This window comes from Toxorhynchites rutilus, chromosome 3 (assembly GCF_029784135.1).
Source record: "Toxorhynchites rutilus septentrionalis strain SRP chromosome 3, ASM2978413v1, whole genome shotgun sequence".
Lineage (NCBI taxonomy): Eukaryota > Metazoa > Arthropoda > Insecta > Diptera > Culicidae > Toxorhynchites > Toxorhynchites rutilus.
This window is the reverse complement of record NC_073746.1, coordinates 6,625,870-6,653,770: the sequence shown is the minus strand read 5'-3', so window position 1 is coordinate 6,653,770 and position 27,901 is coordinate 6,625,870. Positions and strand designations below refer to the sequence as shown.

Genomic DNA, 27,901 nt, shown 5'->3' with positions numbered 1-27,901 from the left:
AAGATTCCGAATTTAGTTATGTCTAAACTACAAAAGCCATACACAAGGCTTTCGGATAGTTTTCTGTGCGAATTTTCAAATGTTTGCGTCGCATGAACCAACATTTCTCTATTTTTACGATTGAAAAAGTTCATGTTACTTTTGGCTACCAATTCAGCAGGAAAGCATTTCTACTGCTGTAACATTTCTAGATTGTGTTGTTTATCTTTGTTTTCAAATTGTGACAGAGGATCATATGAGTAATCACGCATAATTGGGGAAATGTTAATTATTATTATACATCACGCACAGCGCTCTGTATTCAATTGGATTCGAATATATATCTCAGGATTTGCGACTGTGTTGGTAGCATGGGCTGGAGCAGAAAAGTTTTTACTCCCATATAAGAAAGAATGTTAGAAAAGTCAAGTACATTTTCATTTGAATCCGGCCAAGATTTATCGGATTCAGCCAGACTATTTTACTACTTCCAATATTTATCAGCAAATAAAACAGAATACTACTTTACACACTAGCGACTGTTGTTTCTGATTAGTAGTTGATTTTTTTCATTTTCTCTATTACAAGTACAGCCTAATAAATCATCCACAGATTTCCGTTTCGCTTCTTGCGTGCAAAATTAACCGAAACGGAAAGTGAAATTACTGTTGTTGCCTCCGAAGCCTCCACCAAATCCTGTATCCGCTCCTTGGAATTGGAAGAACTGTCGGAACATGTGCTGCGGGTCAATGTCTAAAAAATAAAACATGTTATTCGGACGCTAAACTTTTCCTCCCACCTAAAAAAACACCAACCTGACTGTTCGAGATCGTCGATATCATATCCACTATCGTATCGTGTTTTCTTGCCAGCGTCAGACAGAACTGTGTACGCCTCGCCAACTTCCTTGAATTTGCGTTCCTGCTCCTTTTTCTCTTCCTCCGAAGAGTTCGCATGACGATCCGGGTGATGGACCAGTGCCCGCTTACGATAAGCCTTCTTGATCTCGTCTTCGGTGGCTTGCTTCGAAACGCCCAATATTTTGTAGTAATCCTTGCGCTTCGATTTCTTCAGTTGCAGTTTTGCATCTTTGAGTAGATTCTTCAATTCTACTGTTTTCTCGAACTTAAGTGCTTTCTCGTAATCTTTAACACATTCCTCAAAATTCTCCAAATTGTAGTGTAACTTCGCTCTCTGTAACAGCGCTTTCATGTATTTCTCGTTTAGATTCAGCGCACATGTGCAATCCGTGATAGCTTCCCGCATATTGCCAAGTTTAGAGCTCACGAGCGCTCGATTGTAGTAGAGCTTGCTGTTGATATCCTTGTTCAAAGGGTCCAGTGCGAGGGCCTCTGTGTATACCGCTTGTGCCTCTCTGAATTTCCCGGTCTTGAACAACTCGTTACCCCTTTCCTTCCGTTCCTTCAGGTGCTTTGCCTTAATCCGCATGGTCTTCGCCCTCTTGTGATCCGGATCAAGTTGTAAAGCCCGCTCAAAGTGCAGCAGTCCCTTCTCCAGATTATCACTATAGTAGAGCGTGAGCCCGCGCACATAAATCGCATCGGCGTTGGTCGAATTCGACTGCATTATGCTGATCGCAATGTCTCCCGCCTCGTCGAAGCGTTCCAGCAGCGCTAAACATTCCGCCTTGAGCAACTTGTAGTGTATGCTGGCGGGAGAGATCTTAATTGCGTTATCACAGTGGTACAAGCACGTCCGGTAGTCCTGCTTGTCGTAGCAAATGGCGACTTTTTCGTTGATTTCACGCAGCTGTTTCAGGCTGTGCACTTCATGCTTCAACACCGGACTGGAGGGGTCTAACTCCAGAAATTTTTTGATTGCTTGCTCAGTGCCGATCAGATCACCTGTTGATGAATGAGAGTTTTTATAGCTTAATTGGTAATCATAGTAGCAGAATAAAAATAGGTCTCTCTCAACAGTTTGATTTCACGTCATCGACCGCCATCGAGGTCTAACAGTCACCAGATCAACAAACCTGGCCCTGCAGTGGAATGTCAAAGGTCTGTATAACAACCTTGGAGAGCTGGAAATCCTAGACTGGGAACAGTGTCCTTTAGTCATCGCTCTTCAAGGAATAAACAGAGTATCTCCAACGAACATCCAGAATATCCTCGGCGGTAAATACCACTGGTACATGAAGCTGGGCTCCGTACTTTAACATTCCGTGGCTTTGGGCGGCAAGAGGAGCAGCCCACATAAGCGCAACCAATCAACACCGACCTACCGATAATTGCGGTCAGAGTAGAATCTCCAACTCCGGTAGTAATTGTCTCCGTTTACCTAGCTTGTGGCAAGATCCCAGATTTGAGACGCAAGCTGCTAGAGCTGTCTGAGAGCTTGGAGGATCCTAAAATCGTTCTGGGGGACTTCAACGTTCCCCACCACAACGGGGGGATGCAAGCAACAGACGTAGGAGGGAACATCATCGTTGATTTTTTTCGAATCGTTGGAGCTCTCAGTCCTGAACGACGGTACCGACACCTTCTGTCGAAGTCGCAGCAGTTCAGCCATTGACATTTCCGAAGCCAGCATTGATTTGGTAGGTAAACTGGGGTGGAATGAAGCAGACGACCTACACGGAAGTGACCATTATCCGATTTCAATCATCCTCAACGCACCGCCGCCTCAATCCACCCGTAGATCAAAGCGAATCTTCGACAAAGCTGACTGGGATTTCTACAGGGCTTCCTCCAGCCACCTGATCGCCCCAGACAACCCGACCACTATGCAGAAGCTCAACGAAGCGAGAGCGCCGCACTAGTGGTCTGAGGACATCAAAATAGAAATCAAGAAACGGAGGAAGTACCTGCGTGCGGCAAAACGAATCCGGCACGATGGCCCGGAGAAAGAAACGCCAATGAACAGGTACCGAGCGCAGCACATAAGAGTGAGGCGACTAGTGAGACGGGTCAAATTAGACAGTTGGACCGGCTTCCTGGAATCCATCAACGAAAGCCAGTCCTCTGCGGACCTATGGAGACATGTGAACGCACTGAATGGGAAAAAAGACTCCGAACCCCTATTCCGCAAGCGAATGGCACGACCGACAGCGATCCAGTCGACACCGCGAGCATACTAGGGGAATATTTTGCTGAACTGTCCTCGATTTCGGGATGCGATTCAGAGTTCATCCGACGACAGAGCGGACACGAACTCAGTCGATCGATTCGGGGTTCCGAAGCGACAAAATGAACAAAATCGATTTTCGCCGTTTTGCATTCTACGCAATATAATACGTTTGCTCAACATGCAGACAAACATTTTTTGTTCGAAAACATTTGAAAACAACAATTTTGAAAAAACGTTTCCGAAGAATCAATGTTTGTCCGCATAACAGACGTAGTTCCATACAGCTTTCATCTTCTTGAATGGCGTTAACGTTCCCTGTGGAACTTTTGCCGTCTTAACGTATGTATTAACTAGCGTCATTTATTAATACTTAGTTAAGATTTCTTAAGCCAAATAACACGCCTTCCGAGGGGCAAGCTCTAGAATACGCGTGACCACAATGCAAGTCGAAGGAAATTTCTCTGACGAGAAATCCCCCGACCAGAACGGGAATCGAACCCGAACACCCGGCATAATAATGTGAGACGCTAACCACTCGGCCACGGGTGCACTACAGCTTTCATACATCGTTCGGAAATCAACAATTATAAATATTATGCGCTATAAGCTAAATCTACATTTGAATCACATTCTTTGTAAAGTCCAAACATGCCTGTCACGATAGTGTCTTATTACTTAGTGTTTCCTAATAGATGAATATAAGAAACCATTGAAACTCTGCTCATATAATTACAATTTTCTGTACACTGCACTGCGATGAACAAAGAGAAGTAATTGTGTTTTTTTAATGTTATAACTACCTAAATTTCTGCATTTGAATCTTCAAGTAGATAATGAAACAATCAGCTCAGTAGTAAAATTAAAATAATATTGGTTCTTAGCATTATAACTCATCAGATTCGACATCGAATTATTCCACATATTGCAGCATTCATACCGTTGGTGTAAGTCACTTCACCATCTTTATGCGATTGATCGTGATATCGGTAACCCATGTTGCTAAAATTACCAACATTGCAGATTGCCTTTACAAATTGAATAATTGAAAAAACACGAACCTGCTGTTCTTATATCCCAGAGTATTCAGGAAAAAAGAACTATACTAGACTCACAACAAATCCAGAGCACCTTTTACAGATAGTTCACCAAATTCCTTCTAAACCTTTTTGATTTTATCCGTAGCATGTAAAAAAAATTTATGTTTCTAGTATGCGCACATCTCGGCAAGATTTCGGCCGTTTTTGCTGAGACGAACCAGCCCAGGAGGCTAAATGTCTCAAAAATAAAGAATTAAGAAAAAGAAAAAATAGAAAGCATCGTTCACATGTAGAATTTTTTCCCCATTCGATTCATTCACCGCCGATCAATTAGATTTATAAAACTTATATATATATAGCTCATGATCAGTCATCGGGCTGCATTTCCTACACAGAGATATAGTTGATCTCACCGTAATTATTATTTCTTCCGTTGCTAAGTATTCTTCCGTTTTTTTTTGCCATCAATTCTCTTTTATGCTTCACACCTTCAACTCAAATTTAATGGGTTTGTTGGCCTTGAGGATGATTTTGCATATTTGACTGCAATCATCTTCTCTCTTTGAGATCTACATTTTTGGAACGGAAAACACAACAGGTGCTCGTACACTCGGTATCTATCGGTCTTTTTTAAAATCCGATAGGTACTTTGACCCGAATGAATTTCGGAGTTATTGTTCATTGATTCGGTTCGCGAACTTTATGTGCCTTGTTTGCGCTCTTATTGAAACATGATAATTGTGAGTTATTGTATCGTCAATTTGGCTTCTGTGATTTTCCAATATCTGTTGACGTCACTTTCATACCCGTTTCGGACAACGGAACCGAAATAGAAATGTATTCAGTCTCATTTCACCCTCTCATTCTTACAATACCAAGCAAATGAGACTGTTTCGGTTTCCTGCACAAAGGATTTTCAATCTCAATATACAAAATGAGCATAATTTGTATATCTGTTACTTCCAGCTAAATTTGTTTCAATCACAGAATAAATTACTGGGGAGTCGGGAATTTCCATGTTTATCTAAACTCTCCAAAATATAAAAAAATACATCAAAGCTCGTTTTCGTACGGGGAATGTCCCGAAAGTAAATGTTTTGATATTTAAGATCTCAACTAAAATAACGACGTCATTTGATGTAAACCTTTGTGCGGATACATGATATCTTGTGTCAACGATAAGAAATTTGATCAGGCTTGTTATTTTTGAAAAAAAGCTCTACGAATCAAAATCGTGCTCTATCGACATTTCAAAAAGCATTCTTCAATGTGTCTTGGATTCTACTCCCTTATCGTATATTATCTCTTATTCCTCATGACGATTTACGATCTACAAAAATCAATTGGTTTCGACAAACACTCTACCGATAAGATTTTGTTTATTTATATTAATCTTGCGGCTTTATTGACTTTTTGGTCTCGGTGTCTACTTTTCCATCGTCCCCAATATACTAAGACGTAAATTCTTAGATCTCGTTCACCTTCGGACAGGTAAGTCAAGTAACTAGAACTTATGTGGCCGCAATATATGCACAGAGAAAGATATTAACTTTACACTACTTTTCTCTGACCGAAATGCAAACCACGAAATAGCAAAGAAGCTTGCCACTTCCTACCTATTATCAAGCCACATACTTGACACAACTTTGCTTTGCCTCTCAAGCTAAATTTATTTATAGCTCATTATTTATTTCAACACCCAACTCTCATATGTAAACACAATATACTTAGCACATATACTTTGCTGTCAGCATAAAACTTGTTCTAGCACTTCTGCTTTTGCTTACAACACTAATGGCTAACTGAATATGCATTTTCACTTCCTCCCTCGTGGAGGTGAACCAATGGTTTCACCAGAACAAGAACACATTCTTACCCATCAGTAAACAACATTTGGCCATCCTCATGTAGCCTTTCTCGAACTTGGCGTCCATCTGGACCGACTGTTTGGCGTCCCTCAGGGCGGATTTGTAGTCACCGAGCATCATGTAAGTGGCAGCCCGATTCCCGTAGTAGGCTGGAGTGTCCGGGCACAGGTTGATTGCTTCCGTATACAGACTGAGGGCTGCATCGTACCGTTTTAGTTTGTACAGCTCGTTGCCTGAATTTTTTCTTTCCTCGGCGAGACTTAAAATAAATAGAAACAAACTTTTGCTTAGTAATACGTAAAATATGGTGGGGTGCAGTGCAATTCACGTTCAATAACAAATATGTCGGTCGCCATAACACTCGAACGGGTTTTAAATGTCTGCTTTAGGAATTCACACTTTCTCGTGTGACCTCGTTTTCACTAGATAGTGCCACTAATTATGAATTTACCTCACGTTCTCGATCTCCATATTGTCCGCGTCCAAGAATTGCTCGGGAAACACTTTACCAAGACGAACAATCCGACAAGGAAGTCGTAGAATTCACAATTATCTCTGCTACAGGAAAAGAATCAACTTGTCCTAAACCTAGCAACCAGCAAAAGCCACACGAACAAGGACTTGGCTCTTCACCGCCCTAAACACTAATGGAAGAATGCTCCGTTCGAGCGAATGTATTTTTCGTGAGAGCAGCAAGAGAAACAGAGAACTGACAAGTGGTGGATTGGATAATTAACATTTATCCCCTGAAGCAAAAGTGGTGAATGCTATTGACATTTACCGTCGGTTACTGCCTTTAGAACTGTTGATATTTTCAATTTGCATCAAAACAACACTAGCGATCTGGGTACCTTTATGACAAGGTATCCTGGACTCGAAGTGTGTCCGACACGATTCACTCATACACTCTCAACTATGATATCTTAGCTTTGACGGAAGGCAGCGATCGCAGAGCAATTCATAACAAGTGTTTTTTTTTGTTGCGAATATTACGTGTTTTGCTACTTTTTATTTGAAAATACGTCAATAATACGTGAGATAGAGAAGGTAGTGAACCATTAAAGTTAAAATAACGGAACTAGTACCCAGGATGTGTTGTTTCTGTGTTGCTTTTTAAAGTGGTCTTTTTACGGCGGCTCGACTGCGAAGGATTATATAAAAAATATTTCTATTTGGCTCAATGTGTGGCACCCGGATGCGTGAGCGTTCCGGCTTGAGTCCAACTCGAATTATGGAAACATATCCCACAAATTATCATTTCATCGATCCCCAAGCGATGTGACTATTCGGAAGAAATGACTTCGATTCTTTGGACAGGACCTAAACAGCAATACTAAAAACATGTACACTTGCTCGCTTCACTAAAGTCCAGATTGTTTCATTCATATCGATGGCTTGGAAGTACAATATCGTCGAAACCCGATACAAACAGGTAAATTTGAACGAATCCATATTATAGTTACAATTATTACACATAACTGTTTATTTTTAGCTGTTTCTACTGTCAGAAAGGCCAACGCTTGATTGACATCAAACAAGAGTTGAATCCAGTAGAAGCATCCGTAAAATCCACGGAATCGGCCCAGCTTTCTAATGGAACTAAACAAGACCATCCCGAGAAGGATATTCCGTCAAAGGAAATCGGGAGCAGCATCCTCAATATCTCTAATGAAAAACCTAACGATTTGGCTGGTTCTGATGGCTTAATTCAAGCACTGCGGCAGAAGGTATCGAAGAGCTACAGAGAGCTTCAAAGAGCTAAAATCCGAATTACCGAACCACAATTTCTCCAATGTATTGATTAAGTTTTGAATCTGAATAGATTATCTTTACGCTGCAATGAATAAATACATACATTAAGCTAAAATACAATAGATATAAACTTATTTAGATAAATTTATTAGACCGCTCCATGATACTTGCAAAGCTAACACGTCACAGGCTCACTACTATTGATGCACTAGTCAGTCCAGACTACCTTTCCATATACATACCCTGACTAGCGATGATCTACGATGGAACGAACGAACGTGATGAATGATAGAGGCTTTAAACATTTCAATTCGTTCGCCTCTACGGTCTGCGATGTATACGATCAGAAGCTGTCCACATGCCACATGTTCAATTCATGTAGTAGGGAGGGGGTACAAAAACGTCACATCCAAGATATCGATGAACGAAAATGAGGGAAGCGTTATATGTCGACATACACGTGGTATGTAGATAGACCCTCACAGGAGACTACGTTTTATTTCAACTATTAAATACTAATTGTAATCTAATCTTGTCGGATATAAAGCTATTAATCATGATTACAAAAATCTTGATTTGTTGTTAGTTTAATGAATCAATTGTGTGATTGATAATCTTTTCAATACAAAACTAAAAGATTAACAAATACATATCGTTTGAAGAAACTATTTTACCCAGTCCATTATGGATAATGACTCGAAATTGTACGTTTACCTCAACAAATAATAGTCTTGATCAATGAGAAATCCGAAAGGACACATTTGAATAAAACATCTTTGTACCACTCGAACCGACTATCACCCTTATCATAGTTTTCGAACGAATAGGATACGTACGCAAATCCCATCCTTGTTTTCGTACGAGCCATTCGTCGTATTTTCAATTTACAGTCGTACTAGATCAAGTTATTGGTGTACTACATTATCGACATCGTTGACAATCAGGAGGTGTTTACGTATCGAACGTGTTCAATTTATGATACAGAGTTATCTCAACGTTGTAGTTTGTTTTTGTAGTTTTGATTTGTGCAGTTTAATATAAACGAGATATAAAGCAGGTGAGATCTCTGTAAACATGTGCAGACGATTTGTACTCTGAATAATTTAAAATTGTTGAATGCAGATAAACTTCCGCTAGAGGAACAAGATCCGGCTATTCTACATTGCAGATTGCCGGCTATCATACTATCGGGCATGCAACTCATGTGTCCGCCGTATTCGCTATACGACTAGTCAGCTGTTGGCATTGAGAAATCCCTGCTCTGCAACCGCCGTCCGGTAGCAATAGATGACCCTATTGTGTCAAATTTCGCAGCAAGGTTCCGTCGCATTAACAAGTTCAGCAACCGAAACAACTACATAAGTGCAGATGAACAACGACACCAAGATACATCAAACGAGGAAGAGCCAGAATGGGTGTCGGCAGGACCTACCTTTCGCCTGGACACAATTTGTGAATTCGATGGAGATATTTCAAACAACGCCTCACCAATCGATTAGTTGACATGCTAGCACAAAATCAAGTCAACAGTAGCATGATTACTCAGCAACAAATTCTAATGCAAATTCTCAGTGAAAATCAACAGAAACAATGAAAAACAACGTTGAGAATGCAACTGATCCACCACAAATGCAACAACCCAACAACCCAACCCAACTATCCATCCCAACGTGAGCTGCAGTTCCGTACCCAATCCATAATTCAGAACGCTTTGCTCCGCAAAAAAACTGCAGGATCAACGTAAGGCGCTTTGTGATCAGAACGGTCGAATTGTTGCCGCTGCCGCTGTGATTAACAACGGCGAACCAAATGCAGCTGTGCAGCAATTCGTACAATAAATTTGTCCAAACATGCGGCGAAGTCTTTTGGTTCATAGTCACACTGCTAACCGGCTGGTGACAAATATCCTAATGATACATATTTCTCTGCAAAGCCGACTGCAGGAGCCACTACCCTCCGTCACGCAAAAATTGTGCCAACAGAAACGAGGTGGTCCCATGAGCGTTAGAACTTCTTAGGAAGCATCGAATTCTACAGATCAATTCTTACATGTTACGATAGAACTGGATTCTTACAATGCATTTACCAGTGCAGAAATGGTTATCTCTTGCAACATTCAAATTTAATGTTGTTTTGTACTATATATTACCGTTCCTCATGATCATATTTCATATGTTGTGGATGTTCTTTGTTTTTGTTCGTGCTCCCTTGGCCGAGTGGTTAGCGTCATAACTAACATGCCGGGTGTTCGGGTTCGATTCCCGTTCTGGTGGGGGGAATTTTTCGTCAAAGAAATTTCCTCCGACTTGCACTGTGATCACGCGTATTCTAGAGCTTGCCACTCAGAATGCATTCAAGGCGTGTTATTTGGCATAGAAATCTCAACTAAGTACTAATAAAAATGACGCAAGTAATACTACGCTGAGACGGCGAAGTTCCTCTAGGAACGTTAGTGCCATTGAAGAAGAAGAAGAAGGATGTTCTTTTTATTTTATTACTATTTATAATAACGTGCTTCGTTTCATCATTGTCATATTTTTTTGGGCAAGCGAAATCTTGATACAAATTCTCACTGCCTGATTTATGTTTTGAAAAATTGCATCGATTCATTTGTCGTTAGGTTCTCCCATCAATGTAGGTATAAGACGATTGTAAATTATAGGAACGAATGTTCGTTCTTTTCTCTTTGTTATTTTTTTTAGACTGCAATCGCTAAATATTTTCTGGAAAAGCCGTTGTTTAACCTCACCACCAGCAAGCGTTAGCATCTCATATATTGCCTAAAAACTGTCTCAATTATTCTCATGTGAAACTTTTACCCCTAGCTTTGCTCGAGTCTCGTATCAAGTCATCTAGAAACAGCGGCAGCCAAAGAGGAGAGCTGCAGCTGGTCGTTCTAATGTGGTTCCTCTGTCTGTTAGGTCTGCTCAGTGATGAAAGCCACGGTGGTGGAGCCATAATAGGTTCGCTTGGGGAGCAGGCACCCCGCTGCAGGATCAGCACGAGCGAAAGAAGAATTCGAATAAGTATTATGATCGCATTCGGAAGAGTTCGAAACAACTAACCTATTCGTTCATTCGCAGGGCCAACATTTCTCCAGAAGGTGATTTGACACTTGGTAGTGTGAAGTCCGATGGAAAGATGTGAACGCTAGGAAATATCCAACCTGATAGGTATACCACTATATTTCATTCAAATTGTAGCTCATAACATCTTTCAAGACTCCAATTACAGCACCAACACTAACATCCCCCTACGCATACCGCGTTACACCTGAATATTCTATGTTTCATATTCAAAAAGTAATAAAGTTTTGATAAAACTCTTAAATAGTTTTAAGAAATACGCCGTGCATGACTATTCGAATCAAAATAACGAGATGTTGTACGAACTTCACTGTACATTCACTGGTGTCTCTTTATTATCCAACAAACATGAAATAATTCTTCGCAAGGAATGCTGAAATTCACGAGCATAGCTCGATCTGGTTCTATTGTCCGTCCAGCTCTCTCTTAATGAGTAAAGATAAACTTTTTAAGAAAAATTTGTAATATCTCGGTTTCCCAGCATTTGTGTCAGAAAACAACTGATAGCATCGATTGAATAATATTGATCAACACTGAACATCCTAATGTATTCTTGTTAGGTCTTCTACAATATTGATTATATCATCTTCGGCCACTCCTTCTTAGTTCTATCCACGTCGATCTGCAATCCCAATACATCGTACATTTTTCCCGACTTAAATCTAAAAAACCTTCTATAAGGTCTCCATCAATAAATTCCCCGCAACGTTCCGTTTTCATTTCGGTATGATAACTATGCCAATGCGAATAATCAATCTTGTCAACAGATTTGATAGTGTCAGTCAAACTTTCTTGTAACTTTCGAAGAAATTCATAATTCATAATCAGGTGATATTTGTGTGACCAGACCGATAGCTGACCAAAATAACAAACAGCCCGTTGTCGGCGTCGTACGCTCACCAATGTTTTCCATCACGAGCGAACCGTGGCGGAATATATTCATCATATTAACGAGATGGAATTGAGCAACCTCTGGCATTTGCTGTCGTTCGTCGTCCGTTGTTGTGGCCCTTCAAATAAATACAAAAATTCGTATGATAAACAGAGCTACAGAAACCCTACTTATCCATCTTTTAGGCAAACAAATAGATTGTTCTGTTATCCACTCTGCTGTCATCCAATTTGGTTAATAGTCACGAGCGATCTCCTCAAAATTACCTCCAGCGTAACAGATCGCATCAAATCACCCACCAAAATGAAGTCTCCTGTTAAAAAAACCGTTACTCTAAGGAATCCAAGTGGTTGCATTAATTTTGTTTACCCTTGGTTTTACAATATAATACCAACACGTTATTGAAATGGTTACATTCAAGTAGCAAATCTTTATCATCAGTCCACTCATACAATCGTGCAGTTGAATTGATGCTGGTCAATACACGGCCGTTAAACTCAATGAGAGAATAGCACGCGCCCTTGATTCCCTTCCTATTTTGGGTTCCGGTTCCGCTTGATGTATCAGTGCTGTGCCGACGATGCAATAAGTTTTCAAGTCGTTGCCCAATTTCGCCGGAATCAGTGACATAGTATACTCCGTTTGCATGAATTGATGTGCATGTAGCAACTCGAACGTATTCTGATCGATGATAAGTAGATTGTGAATTTCAACTTCTTGACCAAACTCGGCACTGCTGGCTCCTGGCTTAAGCATTGCCATGCTGCTCGAGTAAGTTACATTTGTCGTCTGAGTAACGCGCTCTGTCTCGAAGGAGTCAGACCACTCGAGTCATGAAGATCCATTCGCACCGTTATAACACCAAACTATTGAGAAGCTTCCTGTTCCTATTTGTACCGTTCGAATGTGCAGCTTTTGAATTTCATTAATTGTACCAAGAATAACTGAATATTCGGTTTCAAGAGCCGAACTGTCCTGATACGTTCCGGCATGAAGTGAGCACATATGATTTACTTCCTTCAGGTTGACATTTGAGAAACCCGCTGCCGAATGGTTCCGAACGGCTGGAGCTTTCGTTCAAGGGTGAATGTGACAATGCTGAGGGAGGGAAAAGAATGTTATTATTGTGAACATGTGCAATTTGCCGTTTCATACCTCTAGTGCTCCGACTTGCCTGCTTCAATTTTGATATAATAAATGTCGCATGCAGTTACACACGCAAGCTGACATGAATTTCACGCGACTACACTAATGCACTTATCATCCGGCGGATTCCATTCACATATAATCGATTTGTTGTCACATTGGATCAATCGTGCTGTTATGAAGTAACCCGAATAACTTGGTCATAATCGACATTCGCACAGTAAAATGTCTGCGGATCACTCAGAAAACCGGGAATTTCCGGTTTTTTTCCCGACAAAAACTGTACACAATGTAGGAATCTCAAATGAAAACAAAACAGAAGGGATAAAATAAAAAAACATCTCTCATCGATGTCGATAAAACAGTTTACCAAACAAATCTAGTACACAGAAATACGGCCGTAAATGAGGATAGCTTTTTCTTTGACGACGTATCGTATCCGACGAATCAATATACGGATACGGCCGTAAATGAGAATAAGGGTGTATATCATATAAGAAAGTAAATAATGAAAAAAAAAATATGTTTCTTAATTCCACTAATTTTTATATTTTACAACTGTATCCAGTATCAATTCTTCATTTTTCAAAAGAAGCAACATAATGGTTCTAAGTAGATAAGTTCGATATATATTCCATATCAACTACCTAACATCATGTAAAACTGGTACAGTAGTCAATCGCTAACTGGGTCGGAAAGGCAGGTTTAGTTATCGACTTCCGTTTGCTGGCATGTCAAACATCAAATAAAACGGAAGGGAACTTCAATGAATTGTTTGATTCGCGTTGACGGCACTGAACTTCGTAGGAAATATGGTGCAGGGTCATTTTCTGTGGCATAGAAACGATATTCGATCTAAACTAGATAAATATAGAGAACATGTTGTAGGCAGCCGGAAGACGATAAAGAACAAATTCTCGCTATAAAGGAAGAATTGAGAAGCCAACATCTCCGAAATATTATGGGCCAAGGAAGAGTTGTTATTCCACGAGATTCAGTTATGTGAATCAGCATTTACGTCTTCAGATGGCTGGGTGCGCCTGTTTAAAAAGTGGTTTGGGTTACATTGCCGTTCTAGCAAGATATAAACGAACACTTATGCTTCATCTAGCATAATGGACATTAAGGTAAGCAACAGTGACGTCGAATTGAGCTGTGGCGGCAAAAGAGTCGATTTGCACCCCCACCCTGCACAAGAAAAGGAGAATCAATAGTAAATCAAAATGCAATAATTATAAAACTACAGATTTAAGTGAAATCCTTCAAGTTCAATCCAATCGAATACCACGTAATAGTACGTTTAATAGCGAACAGACCTTAACATAAAATAGCTGAACTGAACTCCTTAAGGTGAAGGTGGAAGGAAGCCATTGTAGTAGTATAGGTAAAACCACGTGTAAAAATGGGGTAATAGTGTTTGTGAGAGAAGAGCAAAGCACACGCAAATAGATCAATTCACTTATCAGACTGTGTGGCGCTTCCTTGACACGAGTCTTTGAACACATTTGAAAAAAATAACAATTCAATACTAAAGTAAAATTATGAACGATATGTTCCGATGAACAATTGCAAATTTATAACACATGCGAATTGGGGCTCTTTTGGTATTAACAAGTTCTTCCGCATAGTTACTCGATGTTGATAATTCCTCAATATTTTTCTTCGTTGATCGTATTGTTTTCACATATTCACGTTGGAGAGCCTTAACCCTTCTCTTCGTTGGCCGAGGCATTTTGATTGAATGTAATACTTTTCCGTTTACTGTTTTTGAAAACATGGGCAGCTGTGGCAGTGTTCCGAGCTCTGCAATACAATTTGCTTAACCAATGTTAAAGTAGCTAAAACTTACATTATAGGCACATTGAATATAAAAATAATAATTGTATTGATACCAACACAATTTTATTTTATTGAGTTCCATGACATGAAACGCTATGACTCAGGAATAACATTTTATTGAGTGGTTTTTCTAGCTGTTTCGATGATGTTGTCTGGCATCAGTGTCGAAAAAATAACGATGCTTTCATCAATACAAACAAAACCATTGCCGAAAATTGAAAAATGAAAATTTAACTTTCAGAACACTAGCTCGAGTTTTCCAACGGTTTTCACTATACAGTGCGACAGCAGATGAAAATTTATTATCTTGTGAGTAATCGATTAGAGTTTGGTTGATATTCCTTGATGGGAAGTGTGCGAAAACGATCATTTTCTTCACTGTTTCGCAAAATTATTGATTTTCGGGCGAGGGGTGAGGGAGGGAAATGAAAGAAATGAGCGCCATTGTGGCTAGCTTCCACCTTCATCTTAACAGAATGTTTATAGTGATCCATGTATAACATTGCATCACTCTACGGTACGCACACGTGTTCCAATCGTTGCTATCTCTTTTTTGCAACAACGAACTGTCAGAGATGCTACACGCACACAACCAAACAGCATATTCACCTCGCTCATGTAGTGTATCGCAAGGGAACACCACACGAAATATATCGCTTCTCTTTCGCTTATATTGCATAAATGTCAAGCTGCGTCGCAGCAATAATTTCGTGGTTATGTTCAACTAAATAAAAAAAGATTCCGAGTCGGAATCCAAAGTGGCAGAAAGTTGTTTTGATTTGACATCAGAAACTGGTGAAATTAAAAGTGCACAAACTTTGAAATCACTAATTTAGAGCAGGCTGTAATTTGGCTGAAAACGTGGTGATGTAATGTGTGTGTGCGCGCGGTTCTAAAGAGAGAAAGGAAAAAGAAGTTTCGGAGCTCGAATCTTTTCTTCGCATTAGGACATATACTGGGATTTCTCTTCGCTGGGTCGAGACGACGGTCGCTCAAAAACTTTTTTTTTCATTTGCTGTCTCAATTTCTAATATGGCGCACTGAATCCTGTGTGGTAGAAAATACGTGATTCTGCGATTTTTGGCCAGGTAATTACTTTTGTTTCGTTCAGCGAGCGAGCTGTTGTTGTTTATCGTCAGCTGATTAGAAGTGGTTTGTTTTGATTGGATTTGTAGCAAGCACTAACCTCATTCTTGGACCATAACCTCAGAAAAAGTGTTCTACGAATCATTTACGAAGGCTGCATATCGCAAGCAGCAATCCTCCATGATTCATTTTATTGGGGGTTGGCTCTATCCATAGGGCATTAGTGTATTGTGATTACCAATACCATTGACCAACGGGTATACCACCACTACATTGCTCCGCAATGAACTGTTGTCAAAATTATATGGTATATGGTGTGTTGAATGATTTGTTTCGAAAAATTCGTCTCAATATAAACAAAAAAAATTGAAATGAGACTGAATCAATTATTTACTAATATGAGAAAAAATCTTACAGACATGGAACCGTCCACATTCACAATCTGGGATCCTTCACAGTCCAGTGCTAAGATGAAGATAATAAATATTCCGGGACAGGGTCCTACGCAAATGATTGAAAGCGTTTCCGGTATTGGTAGCACTGGAATATCTACGTCGGCTGAACAAATAATCCTGCAGACTCATGACGGGCGGGAATATCTTGTGGACGGGATTGGTCATATCGATCAAAGTCCCCCGGAAAACTTGATCTACATGGCAGCCGACGATGGTTCGCTCATCCAAGGTGAAGTAATCCATGTGCAGGGAGAGAACAGTACCACTGGTGCTGAAGTAGGAGGAGAGATAGTTCAGCAGGATCAGGAGTACATGGAATGTGAGGTCACCGAGGAAGTTATTACCGACGATTGGGTCCAGACGGATGGACAAGAGTGTGTTCAAGTCACCGTTGACCAACTGGGAGCAATGGCTGTAATTGGAGCACAGGACGATGATATCACAGTGCCGCTTCCCACCGATCAAGACGAGTACACGACGTTGCGTCCGTATCCATGTGATTTCTGCAGCCGGAGGTTTCGCAAGAAAGCGAATTTGATGAATCACATGATTGCTCACTCTAACGATAGACCACATATTTGTAATTTGTGTGGTGCACGGTACATGAGACGATGCGACTTGTTAAATCATCTTAAGTTGCACGCGTACACTGCGGATGACCATGAAGAACCTCTGCCCCAGAGTGATCCAGAGGATGACTGTAAGTCAATCATTTGATTTATGTTTATGTGATTTATTATATTATGGCTTTTACTTCAGATGATTACGACTTCACAAACTCATCACCGACAACGCTTCAAAAACGTTCGGATTCTACGGAAGAAGCCGAGGGCTTGTTGGTACCAGCGCCTTCTCAGTACAGGGCACCAGCGGCGAGAGTTGTTCCCAAAAAAAGTCGGACCAAACAAGTTCCGAAATCGCAGAAAAGAGTCCCTACCTCAATCATTCGTTCGCGCGTTCCGCCATCCAAACCTGCAACGGAGAACAAATTCAGTGTCCCAGTAGAACCATACGTCGATATTCCTCCTAGGTTCCCGGTTACGGATGAACGGAAACCTTTCGTCTGTCAAAAATGTGGAGTTTCTTTTGCAAGAGAGAAAGCACTCGCATCGCACTACCGCATCCATGGCGGAGATTCGCCGTTTGAGTGCGAAACGTGCGGTGATAAATTCTGGGATCGTACAATGCTACAGGACCACATTAGACAGCGACACGCGGCGAATTTCATGGCTCCATCGATCGAGCAAACATCGTCTTTTACATATAGTCCACAAATTCATAACCCACAGGATCAGGTGGAAGATGAACATTCTGAGGATGAATCCATTGAGCAGTACTTCTATTGTGACAGTTGTGGTTTATCGTTTTTAAAACAGGAACAGCTCAAGCGTCACATAAAACAAACTCACGGTATTAAAGAGCAGAAATATGAACCAATTAGTCAGATTGTCCGGCAGCGGCAACAGCATCAACAGCAGGTGATTGCCGAGGAAGATTACAACGATGAAGAGGAAGAATATAACGACAACAACGGCAACGAGAACGAACCGCAGCGGCCCTTGTCTTGTAATGTATGTGGTGACATCTTTGCTGAAGCACTGGATTTGCTCGCACATGCTGAAATACACGCTCGATTCGAGCCACACAGATGCCAGTTGTGTCCTTTGACGTTTGTGGACGAGAAAACTATCAAAGAGCACATTCAACAATGCCATAGTCACGAGTTGACGGACACTTCCTGTGTGATTTGTGGGAAATTCTGCAAAAATCATGCTGCTCTGCTGAAACACGCCTGGGAACATTCGCGAGAGCGCGCCAATTATGGTTCCCATTGCTGTTCGAAGTGTGGAAAAACGTTTCACAACAAAGCTCGCCTCAAGCGGCATATGGTCTCACATCGGAACAAATCTGTCAAGTGTGAGGTTTGTTCGGAGGAATTTCCAGACGGGAGAAGTTTAATGAACCACAGACATTCGCACACCAAAACGAGACAATTCCCATGCCACGAGTGTGGAAAGACGTTTGGTTCCAGATCGTCGCAGCAAATCCATTTGCGTATACACTCCGGAGAACGACCTTACGGATGCAGGTAAATATGGATGAACCTTTTTTTGACGTAGGACTACGTCTTTCATTTCTATACCGGGGTGTAAAACCAAAGTTTCGAGAACGAAAGCGTTACGCTGGAGACCGAGATTTTGAGCGTTAATAGCTCTTAAACAACTGAACGAAATGGTATGATAAACACTTCATTTGAAAGATAAAATGTCTACGCGTCATATACTTGTTACTTCTTCATCCAAAAACTTGTTTCAATAGTCTTAAAATTGTTTTCAAAACAGGCTATTGAAATCACCAATCGGTATATAAGCGAGCGCCGCTCGTAAACCCACTCAGTTATGATTGAACAGCGATTGGAGCATGTTGTCGCTGTTGTTGTGGAGCTAATTTCGTTTATCATGAAAACGCTGATGAACGGTGTCACCAAGAGCCTGTTTGTGCACCTAAGGCCAAAAGGGAATCCTTCAGGAGGAGAGTAATGCCACGGTTCCTCTTGAAACATCGGAGCAGCCGCCACACACACACACACATACACGCGCGGAATTCTCGTTGCTATCATCGTTGCTGAAAAATAATCTGCCAGTTCCCCTGGGAATTGAAAAATACATTCATGCGAAAGAGTTTATTTTAATGTTTTCTATCCATATAACAGTGCAACCAAATACATTTGGTTTTGTTATTTTTCAATCAATCGCAATTAACAGGAAAGCTTCTGAATATTTTTTTCCCCCATCAGTGGAAATTTTCGTATCCAATATTGGATGCATAACATGAAAAACGGAAAATGTTTCACATCGCGAAAATCAAGTCATTTTCGAGCGATTATTTCCTTTCTACTCATATAATGCTGCGACCAAATACATTTCGTTTTGGATTTTTTCAATCAAGTGCGATCAACGTAAGACCACGTCTTTCGGCAATTTATTAGAGGTGCAATGAATCTTTAGGAATTCCCGCTCTACGCGCACTGACAAACAATGTTTACTCAACAATTTCTCAAATGAGAAATGGGTGTTGTGAGAAAGGATTAGCGAACGCGAAAACGACAAACGGGAGAAAGATACGTTTGGAGGTTGAAGGAAATTGGCAGAAAACTTCTTCATTCTATCATTCAAATAATGTGATTCATACCACATCGTTTTGCCAGAAAGAGATTATTAATGTTCAAAGGAGGAATCGAGTCCTCCGAGGAAATTACCCAGCGCAAATTAGAGTTGACTATCGATTGCGGCATTCGTACACAAATAATTTTATAATGCAGTTTCACCAAAGTGATTTCTTCGGATATATTCACTACATCATGTCATGTATTTCATATTCTTCATTAAGAAATCCATATCCATGGCACCTATCGGTAACGAATTATTATCGAAACCACGATTTTCGCTAAATGCTCCTTTCAGTTCGGCCTGTAAAAAACTTTTCTGAACTCTAATCCATCAAATTTGGAGCCCTGAAAAGGGCTGTTGATTATATGCTAAGCTAATATAGCACGCTCTCCTCGGATACGATGGGCCAGCTGGATGTCCTTGGGCATGATGTGACGCGTTTTGCATGGATAGCACACGAATTGGTATCTTCGAATAAGCCTCCTGCAGCGTCATAACCGCGGAACTTTGGAAGCGCAAGTCGGTTTTGAAGTCCTGAGCAATTCCACGAACCAAATGCTGCAAAGGTAGCTTGCGGATCAGCAATTCGGTCGACTTCTGATAGCGATGAATTTCACGCAAAGTTCCCGGTCGATAGCGATGTGGCTTCTCCACCTATCCTGCTACTGGTGCGCTAATCCGAGCTGACTTCGTGTGCCTTACCACCGAAGGACTAACGAGCTGTCTGCGAAAGACTAACGAGCTCGAGTCCTCACGGTGCGAGAGTAGAGTAAGAAATGAACGAAAGCAAAGGAAGCGTCATTTTATAAACCATAAAAGTATAGAATCTAAATCCCACCCTTATTATATTCGTGAGTATACAGTAAGCTTATATAATAAAGAGGGTGGGGTTTACATTCGATTCTTTTATGTTTTATAAAATGACACTTCCCTTGCTTTCGTTCATTTCTTACTCTACTCTCGCACCGTGAGGACTTGTTTCATCGGGACTAAGCAGACAGCTCGTTAGTCCTTCGGCGGTAAGGCACCACGAAAGCAGCTCGGATAAGCGCACCAGCCGCAGGAAGCGTGAAGAAGCCACATCGCTATCGACTGGGAACTTCGCATGAAATTCGTCGCTATCAGAAGTCGACCGAATTGCTGATCCGCAAGCTACCTTTGCAGCATTTGGTTCGTGGAATTGCTCAGGACTTCAAAACCGACTTGCGCTTCCAAAGTTCCGCGGTTATGACGCTGCAGGAGGCTTATTCGAAGATACCAATTTGTGTGCTATCCACGTAAAACGCGTCACATCATGCCCAAGGACATTCAGCTGGCCCGTCGAATCCAAGGAGAGGGTGCTATATTAGCTTAGCATATAATCAACGGCCCTTTTCAGGGCTCCAAATTTGATGGATTAGAGTTCAGAAAAGTTTTTTGCAGGCCAAACTGAAACGAGAATTTTCGTTTGGATGCCATACAGCATCGAGAAAATTCCGGAAAGATCTAATCGTTGCTGAAAAATAATCTGCCAGTTCCCTGGGAATTGAAGAATACATCCATGCGAAAGAGTTTATTTTAATGTTTTCTAATTATATGGCGAACACAGCGACCAAATACATTTGATTTCGTAATTTTTCAATCAAGTGTAATTAGCTGGAAAGCTTCTGAAGATTATTCTTTCCCATCAGTAGGATATTTTCGTATCCAATATTGGTTATCGAGAGGAAACCTGGAAAGAAATGATCGTTGCTGAAAAATAATCTGCCAGTTCCCCTTGGAATTGAAAATTACATTCAAGCGAGTTTATTTTAATGTTTTCTATCCATATAATACTGCGACCACATACATTTGGTTTTGTGATTTGTCAATCGAGTGCAGTTAACAGGAAAGCTTCTGAAGATTATTCTTCAGAACAAGGTTTTTTGTATCCAATATTGAATGCATAAAACCTTGAGTCTTCAAAGTAACACTCTCGTTTTTGAAGTCACCCAAATATTTATTTATTCATTCATTCAGGATGGATTTAGATTCAACTTCAAACAAATGATCTCTAAATCAACGATAGTCCTACGTCACCCTTGCGGTTATACCATAGATATAACCCACTTCCTGTTTTTTTGACGTGGGACTACGGTTAACAGGATATATATGGGGGGGGGGGGGGTGAAAAGAAAACCTAAACACAGAACATGTAGGGTAAATTATGTTGATTTGTCTGATTTTGGATATGTTCACGCGACTAGTAAATGCAAATCAATCTTTCTCTTTGAAAATCACATGTAATCAAGACGAGTTGAAAAGCTCCAAGTCTAATAAGGTGTTCAAATATTTCAAACTTTATGTTTTTTAACGATTTTCCTCAAAAAGAAATCATGATCGTGATTTGTTCACCTCTAATCATGGTTTGTCCGGTTACAAAAATCATCATTTTTGAACAAAGATATTCGAATTCTCAAGTAGAGGTTGCAGTTCTCATTGTTCTGAGTTTACTGTCATCATATTGATCCATTCATAATTCAGGCTTTCTTCAGAATATTGCCTTTTCTTGGGCATTATAAAGGTGAACAGCACTCAACACCGAGAAACTTTATTTCTGATACGCCACCAAAAACCATAAACACCATAAACAAACTGCGGCGCGTCACTATGGTGGAAACCATGTGGACAAACCAACATCAGTGCATCGGACATATCATGATCAGAATTGGAGTCATCAAGATGCATTAATTACATGCTTTAGATTTATGAATCTGATACGAATGGTGTGCAAACATGATGTTTACAATATTTGTAAGTTTTATAATCCAGAAAAGGTTTGAATACATACCAAATAATCATCGGGTGATTGATTAAAAGTTAGCTCAAATGAGGGGCGCATTGACACCAATAGAAGGTGAACTTTATAAAACTTTAAACATGTGAATCCGTGGATATTTTTACGAATATATCCTTTAAAACTACAGGAAAACCTGTTTTTGAGCGGTCTTTTTTTTGTGCGGTTTTTTTCTGCGTTTTTTGTGCTGTATATGAAAAGGAGCGTATTTGACGAAGTTATCGTCCATTTAGTTTTTTTTTCGATGTTTTATTTGCATTTCAATGCGAAAAAACCATATTTGCGTCTAAAACATTCATTTCTCAAATTATTCTCATCCTTCCATCAAATGCACTATGTTGCACTCGACATGATATCTAATAGCAACAAGTTTCGACATGAACTAAAAGCACAACACAGCCACGCGCAATCGAATAGGCAAACTGCCCCATATCAAAGCAGGGAAACAAAAGGAAATCCAACGTGGATTTGAGTTATTTTCTTAGGGGAAACATTTTTTATGCGGTCCCTATCTACCGCACAAAAAAAGTTTTTTTCAAGTTTTGTACCGAACACCATTTTTAAAGCTACTGGTAAAGTTTCGCACGATTTTTTTTATGCGACTTTTTTGTGCGGTCCCTATCCTCCGCACAAAAAAATGTTTACCTGCACTGTAAATCATGAAAAAGACAATTTTATTTATATTTGTGGAAACATTTTAAAAATTGATTTGACAGAGTAGCTCTGAACTAAAGCATTCAAAAGTAGACAAACCAAGATCATATTTTCAACTGGATAAAACAACTATTTGAGGATGAAAGAAATGAAAGATTTCGGATGCTTATAGCTCCAGCATTTCTCAACCCTTTTACGGGTAGTGGCAGCTATATTGCCACCAACAATTCAATTTTTTTTTGTCTCTTCTTAACAATAAATTATCACTTCTAGTCTTATGTGGTAACTAGTTCTGATATCTAGCAATATGCCTAATTTTTTGAGCGCGGAAAAATAAATTATTCTTTTCGAAGCCATTTAAGGTGATGGTGGAAGGAAGCCACAAATGGCTGCCACAATGGCGCTCACTTCTTATTTTTGAAAACAGTGTGTAGAAAATGATCGTTTTCGTACACTTCCCATCAAGTAATATCAACCAAACTCTGATCGATTACTCACAAGATATTGAATTTTCATTTGCCATCGAAATGTATAATGAAAAACGTTGGTGGTGGAGGAAGATGGCGGTTCCTTCGGCTGAAGGAGGCCTGAGTGATAGCTAAGGATTATAAGGAATATGGCACTTCATGGAGACCATTGGATGTGGCTTGTATGGAGAACTTAAAAAACACTTGGAATACTTCTAAAACACGGTATTTATTTTCGCGGTCTAAGACGGTTAAAAGTTGGATTCGGAATTGCTGTGACATTGGTAACGATCATCGTTGTGCACGGATTTGTTTGTGAACGTTCGGATTCAGTTCGACATCAGGATATGCTGCTGTATGCATTTGTGTTATCCACCACACATTGCATTTCGAAAGGGAGGAAGTGGTTTGGATGGGAATAAGGATAGGGATGGACATTGGAATTTGGAAATAGCGATACTTGCTCCATCTTCGCGCTGTCGGTCGCGAACAGTCAGAAAACTCGAACTAGTGTTCTGAAAGTTAAATTTTCATTTTTAAATTTTCCGCAATGGTTTCGTGTGTATGGGTGAAAGCATCTTAATTTTTTTGACACTGATGCCAGACAACATGATCGAAACAGCTATAAAAACCATTCAATAAAATGAGTCATAGTGTTTCATGTCATGAAAATTAATAAAATAAAATGGTGTTGATATCAATACAATTATTATTTTTACGTTTAATAAGGGTATGATGTAAGTTTTAGCAACGTTAACATTGTTTAAGAAAATTGTATATATATATATAAATGGATTTATGTCTGTTTTAGTCTTATGGACTTCGAAATTATTTCGAAATCAAATACGGCGAATTTCAGCCTGCCTTGTATTGATAACCTACTGCTCAAACGATAGTCGCCAGTGTAATGAACATCAACATCAGCTTGCCATGAAGTACATTTTTCATTTTCGTCATGATATTCGAAACGCAGAAGTTGAATTCAATCGTGGTCGTAGTTCGCTGTCCGACGAGTTTCGTGAAGGTCGTCCAAAATCGACTGTAGTGCCAGAAAGCATCGATGCTGTGCACGAAATGATTAAGCAAGATCGTCATGTAACCTATTGTGAGATTGAGGCATCCCTAAGCATTAGTTCCACCAGCATATATGCGATTTTACAATGAACACTTAGTTGTGCGAAAATTATGTTCACGTTGGATCCCACATAATTTGACAATCGCTTAAAAAAAGGCTCGTGTCGATTGGAATAAATGCTTTGAAAATTGGGTTAAGCGCATAGCACCAAAGTGTATCGATCATCGTGGCGAGTACTTTGAAAAACAATAAAAATATATTCGCAGCTTAACTATTTGTTTTTGTTCCTATTCCCGAAATATAAATAGTGACCCTCGTACGTACACTCGAGAGATGCAGTAACTTCATAGGGGAATGTAAAATGCAATGATCGTTTCATAATTCTTCCGTTTACGTAAATGGATTACGGACGATCAGATTTACGCATTAAACTTACTTGTAAGGAAGAACGTAATTTATCACAAGGCATGAATTGATCTTATATGGTATTTTAAAAGTAGTCCCACGTTAACTTTACGTTTATACCATAGATATGACTCACCCTTTAAACTTTGAACATCCCGCAGATTCTGTTGGAAAGCGTTTGCGGACGGAGGAACGCTTCGAAAGCACGAGCGAGTGCACACCGGCGAGAAACCATACGGTTGCTCAGTATGCCCGCGAGCATTTAACCAGCGAGTTGTGCTGAGGGAACACATTCGATCTCATCATTCGGCTCCGGACACCAAGCGAGGCACCGCCATCCAGCCATACTTTTGCTCCGTATGCACCCAACTGTTCGAAACATCGATCGAACTCATTCAACACTTGATTCAGCACAGTGACACGAATACGGCGATGAAAAGACAACCCCCGACCTTCCCGAGGAAGTACAAACGCAGGAGGAAACTCAAACCGGACGAGGTTGAGAAAATGGGCAACAGTAAAGGCAGGATGAAAAATAACACCGTGGTGACTCACACAGAAACCGTACAGAATCTAATGAAAATAGTGGAAGACGAGGAACTGTTGAAAAATCCTGCAGAAGTTTTGCTCGAGTATGGTGCCGGAAACTCGGATAGGAAACTTGTAGCCTCGTCAAAGTATGTGAATTCCTATGAGCTGTTAGCCTCGGCATCTGCCAGCCACACAAAACCTGCAAACTTGGATGACAGCGGTATAAACCTACTGAGCAACGTTGTCTTAGTGAGTAATCCGAGTTCCAGTGGTGAGAAGAAAGTGAAACCTATAAAAACCGAATCTCCCAAGCGTCGAGGGGGAAAACAGACATCTCCATCAAATGCTTCCAGAGCACTGGGTGGCCAAACGAGTTCTTCCGCATCCGGATCACGTCCTCGTATGATACACACTCAAAAAACTCGTGTCCCAGTGACAGACGGCAAACGCAGGACCAGAACGGTTATAACCAAAGACATAAAAAGCCAACCAAGCAGCAATTTCTCTCCGTTGGAATTTGAACGGTCAAGAAACCGTCCCGTTCTTACGTATCGAGAAATTCCTTCGGAAAGAATTTCATCCGAAAGTTTTCCACTGCTAGACGACGGTCGAGAGGTTGACGCTGACGTAGATGATAGAAATCAGGAAGCACTTGATGTTCTTACTACCAGCACCAATAAGCTGCACCAACATGAGGTACCCAGCTATGAGGATCTGTTGAATCAAAATTTGTTGATGGAGATTTCACGTAAGGATAAGTTTATTGACAAGTTCAATAGCGATATCGTGAACGACTTGGAAGAGATTCTTCGTTCACCTATTAAATGTGCCAGCAATAGTGGACCACCAGCAGTTATAATGGCCACACCCAAAGCCAATCGATACAATAATGTTAGTCATCAGAAGGAACTATACGATCAACCGACTGCAGAAGATGATACAAACTTTACTGCTGAAGAAGAGGATCCGAAGCCTTCGAAGACCCCCCGAAAGCAACAGCCGAAGAAAATAACTAAAGAATCTGCCCAGCGTTCTCTGACTTCCGCGTTACGCAGTCAACGTCTCACACGCCGACAACTAGAGCGAGAAGTCAACTTTTTGAGAGAGGCATACGCTCCCGATCTAACAACTGTCAACATAAAACAGGAAAAAGATAGTCCCGATAAACTATCAGCCATGCTTTTGAACGACATTCAAACTCCACAAACCCTACTCAATCCCAAATTGGAACCAACGCAGGATACACAGATGGAAAATGGTGTCTCGACAGTACCACCTCCCCAACCGGAGCAATTCCAGTGCGAAATGTGCTCCGCATTATTCAGTGATCGTTCGCAGCTGCTGCTGCACGTACCAATTCACATTTGAAGCAGCGAATTTTAGTTGGCGCAGGAAAACATACAAAGTCACTTTGTTATAATTTTGAGATCGAATATCGCATCTGTAGAAATATAAGATTACTGGAAGTTTTTTTTCTCTTGGTCGTTATCTTTGATATGCGTTGCAATATGAATATGATTAGTTCAAAACATATTTGGTGAGACCCAAAATCTAGCCAAAAGCCGGTAACCGAAACTGTATAGTTGGATTTAAACATTATTTAATTCTACAACCCCTCACTAGCACAACGATAATTGAAATGTTATATTGAATAAAAACGTTGAAATATATCTTTGAAATTATTGATTTTCATTCATGACTAATCCTCTGCATCCAACAACAATATCGTTTAATGCCAAATGAAACACAATGCAGAATCAACTATTAATTGATGCAATATTCCTAGTTCGAAAAATAACAATAACGAATTGAAATCCCATACATCTGCCCTTGAGTTAAGCGACAACAAATCAGCTGTTTTAACATAAGCGTTTGTTTGTTGTGTTACGCTGAAGCATCGAACGCGAAGGTGCGCCTTAATTATGTAGACGAGTTTCACCTACTTCTGGACAGTATGATATCCGTATAACAATGCAATCAAGAAATACTCATTCAGCGCGCGTTAAGGTTATTTTTGCAATGTATTGTGGTCGTACAATTTTCATGTTGGGGTTATATCCCAATTCTTAACATACATGTTTCAAATGAAGTTTTCATCGTCTAATTGCGTCACGCAAAAAACGCTACCATAACAAAACTTTACTCACGTTTGATTATTGATTGGAATGATCTCGTCCACGTCCATTTGAACCGGAATATCGTCAGCGTCGAAGGGTTTCCGATCCTCACTGTTTTGGTCACTATCTTCCATAGGGTTATCCTCGCAAATGCTTGTTTTCGGACTATCGTCAATCACAATCACGTCGTCATTTTCGTCACCCACCAAATCGATCACTTGCTCGGCTGACATCTCGAATTTAAACTTTATTTTAATCTAATGTTTGTGTGGGGCTTTAGTTCAGTGAAAATATTTTTGGATGGTAGTTCTAACCTCGTATTTCGATAACGGGAATCGACCTGAGACTTCGGGAGAAATCCTACGCGTGAAACAAATAGCCAATGTTGCTTGCTGATGCTGCTAGGAAAGCTGAGATGTTTTAGCCGAGGAAAAACA

At 40.4% G+C, this 27,901-nt stretch overlaps 2 protein-coding genes and 1 long non-coding RNA gene across 4 annotated transcripts; 2 read left to right on the top strand and 1 right to left on the bottom strand.

The window, feature by feature from the left end:
* Positions 1 to 82: 82 nt before the first annotated feature.
* LOC129775372 (dnaJ homolog subfamily C member 7) lies at positions 83 to 27,901 on the bottom strand. 2 transcript variants are annotated; one of them, XM_055780054.1, is made up of 5 exons: positions 27,779 to 27,901; positions 27,495 to 27,721; positions 5,983 to 6,233; positions 795 to 1,844; positions 83 to 732 (listed from the first exon to the last, which is right to left on the bottom strand). In XM_055780054.1, exons 2-5 carry the CDS (start codon positions 27,695 to 27,697, stop codon positions 620 to 622), a joined length of 1,617 nt encoding a protein of 538 aa, XP_055636029.1. In that variant the 5' UTR covers positions 27,698 to 27,721; positions 27,779 to 27,901; the 3' UTR covers positions 83 to 619. The 2 variants fall into 2 exon arrangements, with proteins under 2 accessions (XP_055636029.1, XP_055636030.1); XM_055780055.1 differs by lacking the exons at positions 27,495 to 27,721; positions 27,779 to 27,901 and adding an exon at positions 6,426 to 6,643.
* LOC129775373 (uncharacterized) lies at positions 10,403 to 11,006 on the top strand. The gene is made up of 3 exons (XR_008742944.1): positions 10,403 to 10,752; positions 10,810 to 10,899; positions 10,961 to 11,006. It is a non-coding gene; the product is annotated as an uncharacterized LOC129775373 (long non-coding RNA).
* On the top strand, positions 15,322 to 27,026 carry LOC129775371 (uncharacterized). The gene is made up of 4 exons (XM_055780053.1): positions 15,322 to 15,777; positions 16,193 to 16,930; positions 16,990 to 18,319; positions 24,978 to 27,026. The coding sequence occupies exons 2-4, from the start codon at positions 16,195 to 16,197 to the stop codon at positions 26,713 to 26,715; spliced, it is 3,804 nt and encodes a 1,267-aa protein (XP_055636028.1). The 5' UTR covers positions 15,322 to 15,777; positions 16,193 to 16,194; the 3' UTR covers positions 26,716 to 27,026.

Excerpts from the sequence above, each read along its gene's own strand:
- LOC129775371 (XM_055780053.1), top strand. The coding sequence starts at position 16,195 with ATGGAACCGTCCACATTCACAATCTGGGATCCTTCACAGTCCAGTGCT. Across the intron at positions 16,931-16,989 it reads GAGTGATCCAGAGGATGACT|ATGATTACGACTTCACAAAC; the intron begins GTAAGTCAATCA and ends CTTTTACTTCAG. Across the intron at positions 18,320-24,977 it reads GAACGACCTTACGGATGCAG|ATTCTGTTGGAAAGCGTTTG; the intron begins GTAAATATGGAT and ends AACATCCCGCAG.
- LOC129775372 (XM_055780054.1), bottom strand. The coding sequence starts at position 27,697 with ATGTCAGCCGAGCAAGTGATCGATTTGGTGGGTGACGAAAATGACGAC. Across the intron at positions 6,234-27,494 it reads ATTCCAATCAATAATCAAAC|TCTCGCCGAGGAAAGAAAAA; the intron begins GTGAGTAAAGTT and ends ATTTATTTTAAG. Across the intron at positions 733-794 it reads CGACGATCTCGAACAGTCAG|ACATTGACCCGCAGCACATG; the intron begins GTTGGTGTTTTT and ends TTTATTTTTTAG.